The 16,567-nt window shown below is 49.1% G+C and overlaps 1 protein-coding gene across 3 annotated transcripts in view; it reads right to left on the bottom strand.

The window, feature by feature from the left end:
- The window catches only part of NCOA1 (nuclear receptor coactivator 1), a 66,376-nt gene extending 50,400 nt beyond the window's left edge, over positions 1–15,976 (bottom strand). For all 3 annotated transcript variants that reach the window (XM_074153025.1, XM_074153026.1, XM_074153027.1), the window contains exons 1-2: positions 15,891–15,976; positions 11,532–11,698 (exon numbers count right to left, since the gene is read on the bottom strand). In XM_074153025.1, the coding sequence (XP_074009126.1) occupies positions 11,532–11,698; positions 15,891–15,976 (253 nt within the window). The remainder of the gene's footprint in view (positions 1–11,531; positions 11,699–15,890) is intronic.
- Positions 15,977–16,567: the final 591 nt, after the last annotated feature.

The raw sequence follows: 16,567 nt of genomic DNA, 5'->3' as shown, positions 1-16,567 counted from the left end.
TGCACCCAGAGCCAAGGTGCACTCATCTGCAACTACATTTTTAAGGACCGTATCCGTTATTCCAAAATTTGGGTTGTTCCAAACTGTTCCCTGCTCCCATAAGAAACCATCCACTCACATAATTCACTGTCTCAGAGCAGCAGCTGCACCAAACTCTGTGCAAACATCTGCCTGGGGAAGCCCACTCATCCTAATATGGACTTAATGACTTAAAGGAGAGTTTAATTAATTAATGAAAACCCATCTTGGAACGTGGACTTCCTAAATAGCACAGGTAGAACGAACGGTGAGAAATACCATCTAAAACCATCCAAAATGATGCCACGGTCTCTCTCCCCGAGGTTCTGGCGAGGCTTTAAGTGCCACCAAACACCCCGGGATGAAATCGTGGGGTCTTGGGGGGAAGCAGAAGAAGCCAAATGAGGAGCTCGGCAGCCGGGCATCCACGGGGGATTACGTGGCCCCAGAGGGAGCGAGGCCGTTCCTGCACCTCTCGCGCTCCTGTCCCGGCAAGTTTGTTTGCTTTGCCCAACGACACCGCCCGGCACAATAAAAGCTATTATCTCCTTGTACAAATCTGCCTTTATTTCCTCTCCTCGCAGGAGCATTAGGAGGATTAAGGTCCACAAAAGTTTGTTCGAGGGAAAATCTGAAATGAAAACAGAAGGACTCGCACGGTTGACTCCAAGTATGGGGTTTGTTGTTTTTTTTTTTCCCCAAAAGAAAGAGGTTTATTGTTACTTCTTGCTTTTTAGGCATGGTGATGCGTGCGCTGCCGGGCACTCTGGTGGGTCAATAATGGAGATGGGCGCTCACAGATATGTTCTGGGGTGGGCTTCCATCTGAACCTCCCTCTCTCCCATGAGACACTTGAGGACTAGGTCAGATGAGATGCCTCCATTGTGGCTGCTAGAAGAGAGGTGGGATGGACCTCGCTCATCCTGCTCCCAAAGGGATTGCAACTCATGGGAGGGATGAACCTCCTTCTGATCATCAACCAAAGGAACTGGGGTCCAGAGCAGAGGGAGGTCAAGCTCAGAGGAGGCAAAATCCTGCTCAGGTGCCATCCCAAGGGAAGAATAATCTTAAAATATTTTTTGTCCATCTCTACGAAGGGTAAGGAGGACTTTCCAGAAGGGGGAAAAGGAAAGGGCTTTACAGAAAGGGGATTTTTTTCCTCCTCCTTTTCCGCCTCTCTTAAAAATGAGACCGAACCAAGGAGAAAGGAGGAAAAAAAAGGAGGAAAAAAAAAATAATCTAATCCGGCAGAGCAGAAGGCAGGAGGAGGAGTGATTTCTACAGGTGGTTTATGACTCTCCGCATGATCCACACGCCTGTTACATCCTATCAGATCCTCTTCTTACGGCGAGGTGCTAAAGGATTTATTAGTTCTTGACAGTGTGAGATGTTTTAAAAGCTTGAGGATGTAATAACCAAATGTTCACTTGTTAAAATAAAGGCACCGTTCGGAGAGGTCTGTGCAATTCTTAGCAGCCTCCCCTTCCCCTCGGTCTATATTTAAGCTGCCAGCTCGATTAAAACTGTCAGAGCAGGGATGAGAATTTTATTGACACGCTTTGTAGGTGGTAGGGGCTCCATAAAATAAACACACCCAGAGGATGCTCCCTGGTGTTGCTGCACAGGCCGAGATTTTTGTAGTGCTGACCCTTGGGGGAGTTTGTATCTGAAATCAATCCCTGATACAAAGCAGATCCCAGGGGATGGGGAGGGACAGACCTCACAACCGTCCGCGGAGAGCGTGGGCAGGGATGCAATCCCTTTAACGCTTCACGTTGGAACCAAACCGCGGAGAAAGGGAGGGCGTGAAACTCCCCGAACCCGCTCCAACGAACTCCTGCGTGAGGTGCAGTTAATTACTCCATTAACAGGGAGGTTTTAATCCCAGGGAAGGGCACGGGACGGAGCGTAGGGCAGGGGACCCACACGGACGCGGGATGAAGGCTCTCCCCCTGGCTTTGCGCCGGCAGAAGTCGTTGCTGCAGACGAGGATCCAGCTCTCGAGGCATTTTTCAAGCCCAAAATATTGAGATTTAAGAGAGATGAAGGCCAGGAGAGACCACTAGAGTGGCCAGTCCAACCTCTTGAATATGGCAGAGCCGTCAAAGTTCACCTACTCCCACCACCGTGGGCCCTGACCTTCTGTTTGGCCCAAACCTGACCAACCCACCGTGGCCCTCAGCAGCTGGTTACCAACACAATCACTGTCCCGGTTGTAACTCTGGACCCGAGTCCTCATTTGTTTTTGTCTGGCATCAGCTTTGACTCATTCTCTGTTATGGTGGGTTTAAAAACTTCTTTAGTAGCGAGCATTTTCCATTCTTGTTAGTGCTTGTAGTGTCATCACCATGTACCCACTCCTTTTCTTCCCCCAACGGACACACTCAACAGAGCTCTTCAACCTTCCAAGCTGCAAGACATTTTCTCCAGCCCCTGGCTCATTTTCGTGGTTCATCTCTCTGTCTTCTCTGGATTTTGCAATCTCCTTCCAGCGTGGATCCCAGGCCTCAGCTCCAGTTTTGTCCCACCAACTCCATGCACACATAACATCACCCAAGAGAAGCCTACCATGTTTTTCATAGAATCACAGAATCATAGAATTGCCCAGGTTGGAAGGGACCTTGCAGATCATTGAGTCCAACCATCAACACATCACATCTCAAGTTCACATTGACTGCCTTCACCTCTAGGATCTTCACATCTTCTTGAAAAGCACCATTTCCCAGGATATCATGCATCCAACACTTCTGCACACCTATCCCGTCTTGGCCTAGCAATGATTTTGTATGTCCTTCCACAACCATGAAGATGTTGAATAGCACCGAGATCTACCAGAGACTTCCAAGAAGCTCCAGGAAACTTCATTTTGAGAATAAAGGTGTCCCATCAGGATGAGGAGAGGTCACCAGTGGTGTTCCTCCAGCACTCAAGGTAAGGTAGTCACGGAGGGAGAAAATACACAACAACTCAAGGGCGGGTTGACCCGTTCACATGGAAGACCAAATGGTAGAAAAACTACCAAATTGCTCTGCAAAACTGTGCTAATTTCTCCCACTTTCTACTACTTGAAGGTCACACACTCATCAACCAAGAAAATGAGTTTTGGCTAAAAATTGGGGATGGCTTAATAAAGGTGACAGAGGAGATGCCAACAGTTTCCTCCGGGCTACCAGGGGTGGCACCAGCAACAACCTAATGCTACTAGTAAGATCTGGTAAGAAAAATTGTACAGTTTGGGCCAATTCAGTCAAAAAAAAAAAGAAGTTCAATTGGAAGAAGTACAGAAAGTAGGTTGATGAAAGGAAAGGCGTAACTATCTGACAGGATCCTGGGAGAGCTTGGTTTGTCGGACAAGTCAAGCGAAGGTAGAGAACAAGAGCAACAACTTTATAAAAATACATAAGGGAAGGGCAGTAATTACCAAAGAGAAGAAAGAATAAATCAAATTAAAGGGCAATGCTGGCAGAGGAATGATCCGAAACTCATTTCCACCGAAAACGAGCAGGTGGTTTCATCCTCTTCAGAATCTCAGAAGGATTCCTGGAAGGATGAAGTTAAACAGTTAAAAGGACAGGATCTGTTTGTACTCTGTTTACCTTGGATCAGCCTCACACTTGAGGGCTTTCAGTGGGCACCTACCAAAGCCAAGGAGGAATTCCCCCTCCCTCCTGATGTCTAATGTGGCCTCCAGGGTTTAGTTGTTTTTTTTTTTTTCTCTGTAGCCTTCTAACTTTTGGTGAAAAATTGGCCGGCAAGACGGGATGAAAGCGATTCGCGTCCCTCCCTCTCTTAGCACAAGCAGCTCCATCGGGAGCTTCCCAACCACCAGGTTTGGGATGAAGAAAGAACTTTCCCTCCCCCAGCACCTGCAAACACCCGGCGACCACTGGCTGAGAAGGTCCTTCCCGACCTCGGAGACAAAGGTGGAGGAACCCGGAGTCTGTGAAACATGGCTCTAAGGCAAAAGCAAAGCTCCCCTTCCCTGACCTCCCTTGAAGCAAACAAAATCAGGAAAACTCCGATAAAGTCAATGCATTTAAAGAGGAGACCACAGCAGCCGGCTGACAGTTGTAGCCTGAAGAGATTCCAATCTAATTTTAGACTTGACACAAACCTTAATGTGGTTTTAATTAATTAATTTAAAAAGAAAAAAAATCCTTTAATTAATGTAAACCCCCTAAAGCTGTTTTCATTTACTCCATTTCCAGGAGGTATTTCCACTTGCCTTGCTCCTCAGATGCTGTTCTGCCGCTTCCTTTTGTTCTTCAGTCAAACCTCAAATGTTAAGACCTAAAATTCTGTTTATAACACATGGCTGGGACGCTTTGAGCTCGGGCTATTTCTTGAGCCTTTCCACTTTTAGTGATTTTCCAAGTAAAGAGGTTTCCATCTCTTCTCTGACTATGCAAAAACTCTCCCCTTTATTCTTCCGCTGCGTGAAAGTGTCCTCTTTGGGGTCCACTGAAGGACCTCTGTGTCAACTCAGCACAGAAGAGCTACCAAAAATTCCACTGAAATTCTCTGAATCTAGTAGTTTAAGTTTATCTCGATTTCTGCATGCGAGGAAGAAAGGCAGCAGTGCCGCCGTGCAGTCACCCTGACCTCCTGGCAGCAGCACCCACCTTGGGCAGCTCTCCAGGCCACCAAAGTAGGGGCTCAGATGTGACATCCTCAAGGTTCAGAGTCCCTGGGACCTCTCTCTCCCTTGGCTCTCCTGATGGCAACCTGCTCTCAGTAGAGTGGCCACTGGCTCTTGTCTTCAACTCCCTCTGTCTGCGTGGCCACCCTGGGCATCACATCCAGATACTGCATCCAGTTTTAAGCCCCCAGTGTAAGACAAACTAGAGCGAGTTCAGTGGAGGCCACCAAGATGGTCAGGGCTGGAGCATTGATCCTGAAATGAGAGGACAAGGGATGGGGTTTGCTCAGCCTGGAGAAGAGCTGCCAGCGGTCTGCCCATGCCTACAAGAAGTTATGAAGGTGATGGAGCAGTGATGCATGGTGAGAAGATGAGAAGCGACAGGTCTTAGTGAAGCAAGAGATGTTTAGGTGGGACAGGAGGAAAGTCATGCTCACCACAAGGCCAGTCAAGTGCTGGAGCAGGTTGCCCAGAGCACTTGTGCTTCTCCATCCCTGGGGGCTTCCGAAGTTCAACTGGGTAAAGCCCTCAACACCACCACTATCAGAGACGGAAATAAACTTTACAGAAATGAGATGGTTCCAGCCAGCCAGAGATTGCCAGCGCCCAGGTAGAATGTTAGACTTCTCCAAGAGGATATGGGATTACAACATGGGGAGAGGGAAGAGGTGAAATGAAAGAGTATTCCAAAATACAAAATGCAAGAAATAACGCAAGCATGAACAAGGCAGAGCACGTTATGCAGAAGGTACTTTCCCTTGCTGGTGTGGAGGCAGGAGCTCCAAGGACCTGAGAAGTTTCATCAGAAACTGGAAATACTACCCGTGATTCAGTGTGTGTCAAGAAAGACGTGTTCAAATTGGACTCATAGAATGGTTTGGGTTGGAAGGGACCTTAAAGACCATCCAGTGCCACCCCCCGCCCTGGGCAGGGACACCTCCCACCAGACCAGGTTGCTCAAAACCCCATCCAACCTGGGCTTGAACCCCTCCAGGGATGGGGTAAACATTTCCAGAGAAGGGGAAAGAAGGATTTGCAGACAACTTAGGAGGATCCTAAAGAGAAAAAAAAAAATGCCTAAAGACTTTAACTACATTGTCCTGGCAAAACAAAGCGAAGTGAGGGAGAAGATCCCAAAGGCTCCTTCTGCTCCTGCACTGGAGATGTCCAGCTCTCTTGCAGACTCAGTAACAAGGACCTGGGCTAGATATTTCCTCGAAGCTAATGGAAGTCCATGTAGAGCTCCGTTCCCAGGGGCTGTGGACACAAAACCCTGTGGACTGGGGGTAACGTGGGAGCCTGGACCAGGGCAGAAGAAACCAGCTGAAAGCCCTTAATTGCTCTGTGCTGGGTTCCTGTGCTTTGGGGTGAAGCTTGCCAAGGGGCATTGTCTCTGCGACTTGCATCCACACATTGCATGCAACTACTTGCTTTGTGGTTTTATGGGAGTAATTTTATGATCTTTAATGACGCACCACAACACTCGGCTGCTGGGACAAGAAGGGGCTCTTGACTCAGCGCCCAAGGATAGGGTCTCCTCCTCCCAAAACCTCACGCCACCACGGCAGGCTGTGGGAGAAGCCTCTTCCCAGGCCACCACTTCACCATCTTCTGACCACTAAATACAAAGCCAAGGCTTTTTTTTTTTTGTTGGGTTTTTTTTTTTTTTGTTCTCTTTTTGAAGCTCACCATGTGTTAGCATTCCCAACCCCGAGAAGAAACTCAGCATTCGTTCTGATGAGGCTTCCACATGTCCCACTGAGGGCCCAGGACCTCTCTGTGCTCGAAGCTGTACGTGTATATCACAAAATAAATCCAGGGCCAAATCCAAGCATATGACAAGACAGCAGGGAAACTTAATTAAAGGAAAGCCACTGACAGCCCAATGATCATATGCGACAGAGCAACAGAGCAGCCAAAATCAATAATTATTTCATATACTTCACTTAATTAACCTACTGTATTTACCCAAAAGGAAAATTACTTCCCCAAGTAGGTTAGCTTCCAAATGGGGGGTGGTCTTAAGTAAAGGGTCCTCTTCTTTTCGGGTTGATGTTCCCTAGTGACAAAGCAGCACAAATTTGCCTGAAGGAGCCTGTGTTATTACAGCCACACTTCAGGGAAAATACAAATAAAGAGATGTCAGGTGGACACAACTGCTCTGTGTTTTTTCTGGACCTCAAAGAGGACACCTCCATGCAGTAGAAGAAGAAATTGTGGAATTTTTCTGTAGTCTGAGAAGAGACAGAAATGCTCTTATCCCCAAACCCCCTGAAAATTATGAAAGGAAAGGCTCAAGAAATAACCTTCTCCACCTCCCTGCCCAAAGTAGCTCAACCTAAAACTCGAGGGTCATCTTTGCAGGTTAATACATTTGGGAGAAAAAGCTAATTCTTTAAAACATCCCCAAATCAGGTCACTGTTCTGTAGCATTACCACAGAATAAAACTGCATTAATAAAGATCTTAATATTATTTTTCTTTATACATCTCTAAGAATAAATTCAGTGGCTCCACCACCGAGAAGCCAGGTTTCACTGGGGCTGAAGGTGTCACTCATGGGGTCACACGACCCTCCGTCGCCACAAGAAGCCTCGCACGGCAAAGGCACGCAGTGACTGGAGGTCCTTCACGAGACCACCTCAGTCGTCCAAACCCAAGCAAATACAGAACAAATCCTTTCTTTTGGCAACTCCAGAGTAAATCTGCTGGGGCTTTTTTGGACCTCGCAGGACCAGAAACCCATGAGCATCACAACCCAGGCATCCTGGCGGGGCTGGGAACCGTGCCGCGGCTGCTCCTGGACCAGGTATCTGCCGGTTCCGCGCACCAAATCCCACAGAAATCCAACATACGGTGGCACAGCGGGAGCAACCGATGAGCAAACACAGGAAGGACAGGGGGAAGGAAGTCCCTTGGACGCCGGCGGAGGTAGAAGTCACCTGCGATGCCTTTAGGAGGTGTTTCAAGGGCAACCCTCTGCGGCTGTTTGAGTTTGTAGGTGGCGTAATGAAAAGCTCAATATTATTTGATTTATTCTATTAAGGTGCTGGATTTATACTCCTGCTCTGGAAGGAAATTAAGCAGCCTATCAATGGAGAGGGCTTTTGGGAAAGGACTTGGTGGCTTCATCTTAAAAAGGACACCGCCAAGGTTGGGAGCTCTACAAGGGAGATGAGATGATCCCTCCGCCGGCTCCATCAGATCTCTGTACACTGCTCATCGCCCCTTCCATAAACCAAAGGTTATCACCCTCCCAAAACTGAGGCATTTAATTAAAAAACCTTAATTAAAAGACCCTTCTGGAGCCTGCAGAGCCTGGCATGGCAGGGGTGATGGATGCTGAGTCTCTGCCTCTCCTCAGGGCAGAGGTGGCCCCAACCTCCACAGCACTTGCAGGGTGGGCACCAAGTATTACATCATTTTACAGAAAAGGAAGAAAACAAGTGGTGGTTTGTGCATCAGCGCAGCTTTTCCAGTATTTCTGCTCATTTTTGTACTCTCCTGTATGACTAAGATGCCTTATTTTTTTGTTTGCAGTCATGCACCGGCCACCTTCCCAGTGGCAACCAAGCCTCCTCCCCATCCTGCAGCCTCCTGATTCCATCACAGCTCCACCACACTGCCCTGATGGCTTCTTCTAATGGGCTTTACGCTACCTCTGATAATGCTACAAGCCAAAGAGGGACACATGTTGAGCAGCAAAGCAGTCCAGCTTCCCTCCATCCATCGGGTTTTGACCACAGCAGCACTAAGCTCAACCTCCACATGATGGATGGACATCAGCTCCGTCTCACGGCACGGCTCCTCAGCAGAGGACCCACCCCAGGAGAAGACCTCCAGCATCCATGTGCTGGGCATGATGCCAATCTGAAGGCAAAGGGGAGGGAGGTCCACACGGATGGACCGCTGCCCCACGGAGCCCCAGGCAGGATGCTCAGAGAGATCTTCTCCTTGCTGACCTCCAGGAGATGTTGGTGGCCCTTTCTCCTCCTTCCCCGGCAAGTGACCACAGGCAGGCACGGTTCAGGCCTCCAACACTCGAACCACCCAACTCGAAAAATTTGAAAGAACTTTTGCGGGACGGACAAAGGCTGAAAAATTAACTGTCTGGCCTCCTCCTCTGCTGCATTTATTGCTGTCTTGGCAGATGAATTTCAGGTTGCTGCCACAGCCGCAAACCGCTTGTTCTGCCAACTGTACATTACTAACATTGGAAGGTGGCCAGACCTAGGAATCTTTTTCTAAAAGCATTTGCTTCATACTTTAAATAGCAGCCCAGCAGGCAGGGGGATGGGAGGGAGGGCTCAGCCCCTGCGTGCGATCCATCTGCGAGCTTCTGCCGGCTCCTCCACCCCTCTGCGGGTTAAAAACTGAGGACGATCCACGTGCAGCAAGGGGAAAGCTGGTGGGATGTGACCTCTAAACCCTCCGGGAATGGCAGCGGGGAGGATGTCCCCCCCAGGACATCCCCGCTCCCCTGCCACTGCCACCTGCCCCTTCCCAAGCTCTCCGGCTCCATGCCTGGCACGTTATTAATTAAATTAATAGCAGGACCTTGGCTGTTTTTTCATTGAAATCTGCCCTGCTACGAGGTTTAGCATCATTTTCCCCCCTGCTTTAGAGTTTGTCTTATTATTGGGCTGAACGGCATCATTTGCTGGCATTTCTGTGTGATCTGCTGGGACGCCCTGAGCCCGCAGCAACAACATCACTGCGAAGCCCAAAATCACGTCTCCAGCTGGGTTTCCCGAGGGAGCACGAGAAGGAGCAGGGCCACGCGCTGCAGCAGACGTCACCGCTCGCAGCGCTTCAGCAACAAAACCACATCCTCAACAGCTAGCAAATATTAATCAGGTTTACGGCTGAGAAACAGGAGAGGAGGAGGAGGAGGAGGAAGGACACGGGCAGGGAAACACAACGTCTCGCGCTCAATATAACTACAAGGACAGAAAATTGTCCCTGGCCACAAATATTCTGACGTCTGGCCGTATTTCTCCAACCTCCTCACGTAAAATGCTCTCGTAGTAAACTAAGAACAAATACGGGGGAAGTTTCTTTGCTCCCATAACTTGGCGCCGCGCTAGATAAGCCGGCAATACAGAGCAAAGCTCAAGGCATAATATTTTTAAGTAGCGCTTGTCCTAGTTAATGTTCAGCCCCGCTGTGCAACGTCAAGAAAACTAATGAAGAGTGAAGTGGCAGCGAGCAGGAACCTGGGCGGACTCACCCGCTACCAAACTGCTTTCAGAGCCCGGGCACGACGTGAAGGAAATCTAAAAGCAGTTGTCCTGGTTCATCGGGAAGCCCGGGCAACGTGAGCCGAATGCTTTGCCACCGTGCTTGTTCCAAAATGCGGTGCCTAAAGTTCCATTTAAATATGAGGAAAACCTTCTTTCCGGTGAGGGTGCCAGAGCCCTGGAACAGGCTGCCCAGGGAGGGTGTGGAGTCCCCTTCTCTGGAGATTTTCAAGACCCACCTGGATGCAGTCCTGAGTGATGTGCTCTGGGCAACCCTGCTTTAGCAGGGGAGTTGGACTAGAAGATCTCTAGAGGTCCCTTCCAACTCTGACAATTCTGTGATCCATGATTCCGTAAAGTAAGAGCGAGCTGGGAGGACCTACGGCAATGCCTGGCTTGTGACGGGGCAAGAGGTGATGGCTTTAAACCAAAAGAGAGGAAGCTCAGACTAGATATAAGGGAGAAATTTTTTCACTGAGGGTGGTAAAACCCCTGGCCCAGAGAGGTGGGGGATGCCCCATCCCTGGAAACATTCCAGGCCAGGTTGGACAGGGCTTCAAGCAACCTGGTCTAGTTGAAGATGTCCTTGCCCACGGCAGGGGGTTGGACTAGGTGGTCTTTGAAGGTCCCTTCCCACCCAAACCATTCCGGGATTCTAAGGAGTGCCTGTACATGTGTATCCACGTCCCAGCCATGGGGCTTGGGAAAAATTCAACATCTGTTATCAGGGAACAGGGCTCCGCTCGGAGCCTGCAGTGGGAGCTTTGGCAAAGGCAACGCTTGACGGATGATGCGCTCTCAGCGCTGATACCGAGCGGGATTCACCTTGGGCACCAAGGGCAGACTCTTGGCACCAAGGACAAAGTATTTGAGCCCAGGAGATGGGCAGCCCTTAGCTCCATGATGTGGAGCAAGCCAGAGCCCACCTGCAGCATCTCCAGGAGGGATGCTGGGGTTGGAAGGACCTGAACAAGTCCCACTCCCTCCTCAGGACACCTCACCCCTTCTCCTGTGCGTTGCTTGAGCCCTTTGGACTTCAACATTTCAGCCTATGAGTTGACACTCTGGGTTAATTTTAACTTTTATATGGTTTCTCAAGCGTCTCTTCTCTGTTCACCGATTACAGTGCCGTATTCACGGGCGGGAGGTGGATTAATGCCCCTCTGATCTGGCAGGAGAACAGATCTGACAAGGGTACATGGTTCTTCTCCAGGTCCTGCACAGTGTGTGGCCGAGATACCTGTCCTTCACCTCACCCAGCCATAAAATGGGGTTTCTGCGCACAGTTAATAGCACAACTGCTGATAAGCGCTTAATGGGCCCGATCCCAAACACTTAACAAGCCCTTCTGATTATTTTAATCTACGGAGTCATTTCAGGATGAATCACAAACACGGAGTAAAGTGCCACCTTGCACCAGAAACAAAGCTGGTGTCTTAAACAAGCCAAGAAACGAGGGCAAAGCACACCCTTTGTACTAATGCCTTCATAAAATTGCCAATGGAATGATTAAGTCACGACTCTTCACGAATTAAGTCATGATTATCTGCTGCAATTTAGTGTCTGGAGGGGACCAGGAGAAGACTCTTACTCTGAGGCTTCCCCACCAGCCGAGGCAGGAGGCTGCCCCCTTACCTTGCTCCAACCTCTTCATCTGCTGGATCTGATCAACCGTCTTTTTTAGGATCTTGCATTTGTCGGGTTTGACGCTCAGCGTGTCGATGTCCCCGATGTTTGCAGACAGCAGCTCTGCCAGCTCCTCTAAATACTTGTTCTCCTGTTCCCGTCGCCGCTTTTCATTGCTGTTAGAGAAGGGGAAGAAATTAAAAGTCGTGTCAATGGCTTTTTCCCACTGCTCAGTGTAGTAACACCTGGGCACTGGACAAGAACTCAAAAATACAAGTACTTGCTGGAGCGATGACTGTGCTATAATCCAAATATCTCCAAAATACTGGGGAGTTTATTCAGGCCTTTGCCTATTTTCATGCATATAATCAAAATTAAGATGCATAGGGCTAGCCAGACACCCCCAACAACGACCAGACCTCTAACACCCAGGACTCTTCCTTCCTCTCAAAAGTAGTTATAAATGAGTTATATCAAAAATAATCAAAAATAGTTATATACAGCCTCTTATTTTTGTACAGCCACTATTCTGGCTGTTGCCAAGTTTAATCCCAAATTCCTACACAAAAGCTAACAACGTCCACCGGAGTTCACCAAAGGGAAAATCAGAATCAACGATGACAAGAGGAAAATGAAAAATATTCATGAGATCAACCTTTTTGTCCCAGCAAAAGCAGCTTTTCTTTTAGCTCCCAGATGCTGCAGAAGCTCAACGCTCTCCCATCAAGTATTTGTAAATTCTGGGAACTGAGAATACGTTATTTATGTGCTATGACATGGCCATCATTGAAGCCACCCTGGACACTGTAATATATTCCTTTCCCAAAGATGTTACAACCATCAAAGCCACCAAAATGCTGGGCACGTGGGAAAGACACACAGAGACCCACTTTCCCTAAATACCTTCCTCTACAGCGACCACAGGATGGAATGGGGACACCTCAAAATGCCCAACATGGCTCTACGCCGCTTGTGATGCCTTTTAGCAGGTTGGTTTCCAATAAACCACCTTTTTTTTTTGTTGCAGCCTTCACAGGACGCCCAGCACCCAATTTAAGAAGTACTGCCTGAAAACCCCTAACATTTACTAGACACTAAGAAGCTGCTGAGATGCCTGTGGGCACGGTGAGATGTTCCTGGCCTCAAAGAGGCTCCACCGCTCATGGAGGGGCTAAGAAAACACCAGTTACAAAAGCTGAATCCAGAAGTCCGGCTCAGTAGGAGATTTGTGTCCCATCACAGATGCCGTTGCATTGTGGTGGAACAAGCTCTGAAGGCTTCAAGAAGAAGTTTGGTTTATTTTATCTGCTGAGAGTGCAAACCAACTGGAGCATGAAAATGCCTTGATCACTCTGCAGAGACCCTTTAGGAACCACATCTGTCCAAAAGGGGATGAGACACCACCAGCCCTCCCCTCTAAGGACCTCCTCAGGTTGGCTGCACAGATGTTTCTTTATTTTTACCCAATTCCACTTCATTAGCTCAATATCCAGCCCTGACAGGTAGGCGGTGTCTCTTGGGCATTTTTGTGCTGTTTAACTTGCTCTCACATGAAAATATCCGACAACTGCAGGGATAAGACTCTGTGATGAACCTCCCCTCGCCTCCCAAGTTCTCCATCACCTCGGTTCTCCTCCTGCCCGTGTCTCTCTAGGTGTTGTGACTGCCCAGAGGAGAAGCAGGAATGATTCGCCCTCTTTTAACTTGGAGGAGTGGCAGAATGAAAAAAGACAGGAAAAAAAATAAAGGCAAGAGCAGCTGTGGGTGTGGAGAACTCAAGTTGTGTTTCTGCCTGGGCCACCGGTCCCGTGAAGTCCATGAGCGGGACCTTTCATGGGAGACACGTGGTGTGATCTGGAAACTCTTCTGCAATGGGTTCGGGTGGGCACGAGATCATTTCCCATGGGTACTAAGGGGTCACGGGCAGCAAAACCAGCTTCACAGAGGTAGGCTGGATGTCCACCTCCTGCAGAAGTGCTGGGTCCAACCATGGACCTCAGACGCTTTTTGCACAGGTATCGGTGACAGCAGCCCGCCTGCATCGGGCAGGCAAATGCTTCTCGAAGGAGCCGAGCGAGTATTTTAGTTCAGGTCAAATTAATTCCTAGCTCTCCTTGCGAACCGAAAAGCAAGAGCAGAGGGGAGAGGATTGAAAAAAAAAATAAAATCCCTCTGTTGTGGGTGAGCTCATTTCATGAAAACCCTTAATGTCGCTGTTGCTGTGGCAACTTTCAGATTGTAGGAGGGAGAATTGGCCAATTTTCCTTACATAAAAGCATCATGAGAATATTACAGCAGTGGGATGTTCTTTATGACTCCCAACTATCATCAAAAGCAATAGTTAAGCCTTCCAGGTTTTAACAAACGAGTTTTGAAGTTCACTTTGCTCCAGGAGTACGTTACGGAGGACTCTGGCCAGCCCAGGGAGGAGGACAAGGTCCCTCCCCACCGTGGCTGCCACTCAGGAGATGGTCTGAAAGAAGGAAGATGCAACACTAGTGAGGACTTCTCTTCTGGATTTCAGTAACACGCTCCAGCTCCGGTGTTCAAAGTGGGATGGCCAACCCGACGGCAAGTATTTGAGTCAACCCTTCCAAAAATGCTTGTAGGTGCCTCCTGGATGTAAAAACTCATTGTGCTTGGACAAGGAAGGAGAATCCTTCATCCAGAAGTTTCTGCTTTTCTACAATCAGTTCATTCCTCACCCTATATATTTTGAAGGCCCCTGACGTCAGCAGCAGAAGGCTTTCTTGGGGTGCTTAGAGGTTAGGATACAAGAGATCTGCTTTCCAAAGGCAGACCAATGAGTCGGAATCATAGAATTGTCCAGACTGGAAGGACCTTTCAGACCATCGAGTCCAACCATCAACCCAACAATGACAAAAACCACCACTAACCCATGTCCCTCAGCACCACATCTGCCCGGCTTTGAAATCCCTCCAGGGATGGGGACTCCACCACTGCCCTGGGCAGCCTCTTCCAAGGCTTCACAACCCTTTCAGTGTAAAAATTGTTCCCAATATCCATCCTAAACCTCCCCTGACACAACTTGAGGCCGTTTCCTCTTGTCCTGATGAAGCAAAGCCAAGTGTGTGCTCATCCATCTGCAGAGCAGCTCCTTCAAGAAGAGGTGTCCAAGCCCACCTTGCCATCCATGGCTCTGCCATGGGGACTCAAGGACAAACAGCTTCACCCCACACTCACCTCTGGGGTGAGGACTGGCTTCGAGACCAGCCTGGAGACAGCAGAAAGGGCTACAGAGTTCTGACTCCAGTGATTCAGCCAGAAAGGGGAAATATTTCACGACTACAGAAGAATCTGGTAGGACTAAGACACCTGCGAGTGCTATCAAAATGTCTTCTGCAGTTTAATGGCACCGCTAAGCCGTGACCCATGGAGCCTTTGTAAGAAGATGAGTGAACTCTACAGAAGGGAGACGACGCAACCGAAAACTGCAATAAACAGAAATCCTCAAACAACCACTTAATGTCTCCCTATGAGAACACCCCAGCCTTTATATTTATTATTGAGAATATCACGTATGAGCTGTAAGTGATGGAAAATACACCTGGGCTTTTCTCAGGGCACTGATATCCTGTGACAACGACCAAAACATCACCCCAGGCAGCAGAGACACGGAGTCAGCGGCAGCACCGTACGCTCATCCTTACTAAGAGACTGTATCACCATGGAAAAAGATGCACAGGATTCTCAGGGAGCCTGGAAAAGCCTTTGGAAGGAGATCACAACTGCCCCTCTCCAGGACTTCTTAGCCCAAATCGGGTGGTGAGGCTGCTGGGACGGGAAAGCTCGGTCATAAGCAAAAGGTGCCTTCCTGCAGTGAGCTGAGCTCTGAAGCAGCCCCCCATCAGCACACGGAAATGAAGATATTTCAGACAGAAATATTTTCTGTTCCGTAATTACACCACGGAGCAAGAGGGTCTCCACCGGAGCTTCTGAATATCACAAAAACACGGATTTCTTGGGAATCCGGCACAAAGAGGCAGAAGGCTTGGGATGATCTGCAGACCTCGCAGAAGTATCTGCTCCAAATTTACCCTGAGAAAGCTTTCCTGATGCTCCGAGCGCTCTCAATTTATGAAATCAATACATTAAACTTTGATAACGAGCCTCTAATCATCATTTGCCACCTCACAACAAGCAGAGCAGATGGGGAGCCGCATTTCCATCGTGCTCCATCTTCCACCGCAGCCACCGCTGAAAGCAAAGCGAAGTTGTGGTGGGAAGTGTGAACGTTTCCGAGTGGCTGAAACCCGGCTCCATCTGCTCGAGCAGACGGGACGGAGCGACGCGGTGGGAATGACAAAGTAGCCGCGGCAGGGGACGGATCGGGAGCGGCGCACGTACCTCTGGGCTGTGTCGCAGGGAGAGCCTTTCCTCTTCCGAGAGTCGGGGTTGGCAGGGTCCGTTGAGCTGTCCCCAAGGCCACTCATGTTGGTTGACCTACTTTGCACCTGGAACCAAAGAGAGACAGGGTTAAGGACAAGCTTTTTGCAGCTGTGGGAGGAGCGGTTCCTCCATGGCAGAGCCAGAAAACATGGACCCAGTGACCTCTGAAGAGGTAACTAACCCAACATGAGTCTTTCTTACTGAATCGATGCCTCGTTTGCAAAGGGAAGACAATACACGACCACGTTACCCTCCTTTTGAGGTCCTTTGGTCACCACTCGGCCAAGCGAGCCCTCACCACCATCCCCATCATCCTTCCGTCGCAGACTGAGCTCTTCCCTGTATCCCCACAGAGTTTAGCTTTCTGGCCTCACAGTATTTTAACAAGGATCTAAACAAAGCCTGTCTTAATGCTTTGTTTATGTGTTTGACTGCTTTTGTTTTGTTTCCTTCTCCCTCAAGCCTTCTCCTTCAGCCTGTCTTAGGCTCCTCTGCCATCTCCCCCCGGTTCCTCTGACTCAGGGCTGGCAGAGGACGCTCCACCCTTCGCATTGTGTCTGCTCCCCCACCACCTCCTTTCCCCTCAGCACATGGCCTGGGCTTTAATTAGAGCTGCAAACTGACTCATCCCTTAA

This window comes from Numenius arquata, chromosome 9 (genome assembly GCF_964106895.1).
Source record: "Numenius arquata chromosome 9, bNumArq3.hap1.1, whole genome shotgun sequence".
NCBI classification, from domain to species: Eukaryota; Metazoa; Chordata; class Aves; order Charadriiformes; family Scolopacidae; genus Numenius; species Numenius arquata.
The sequence above is the reverse complement of the archived record's forward strand: the minus strand, read 5'-3'. Positions and strand labels throughout refer to the sequence as shown.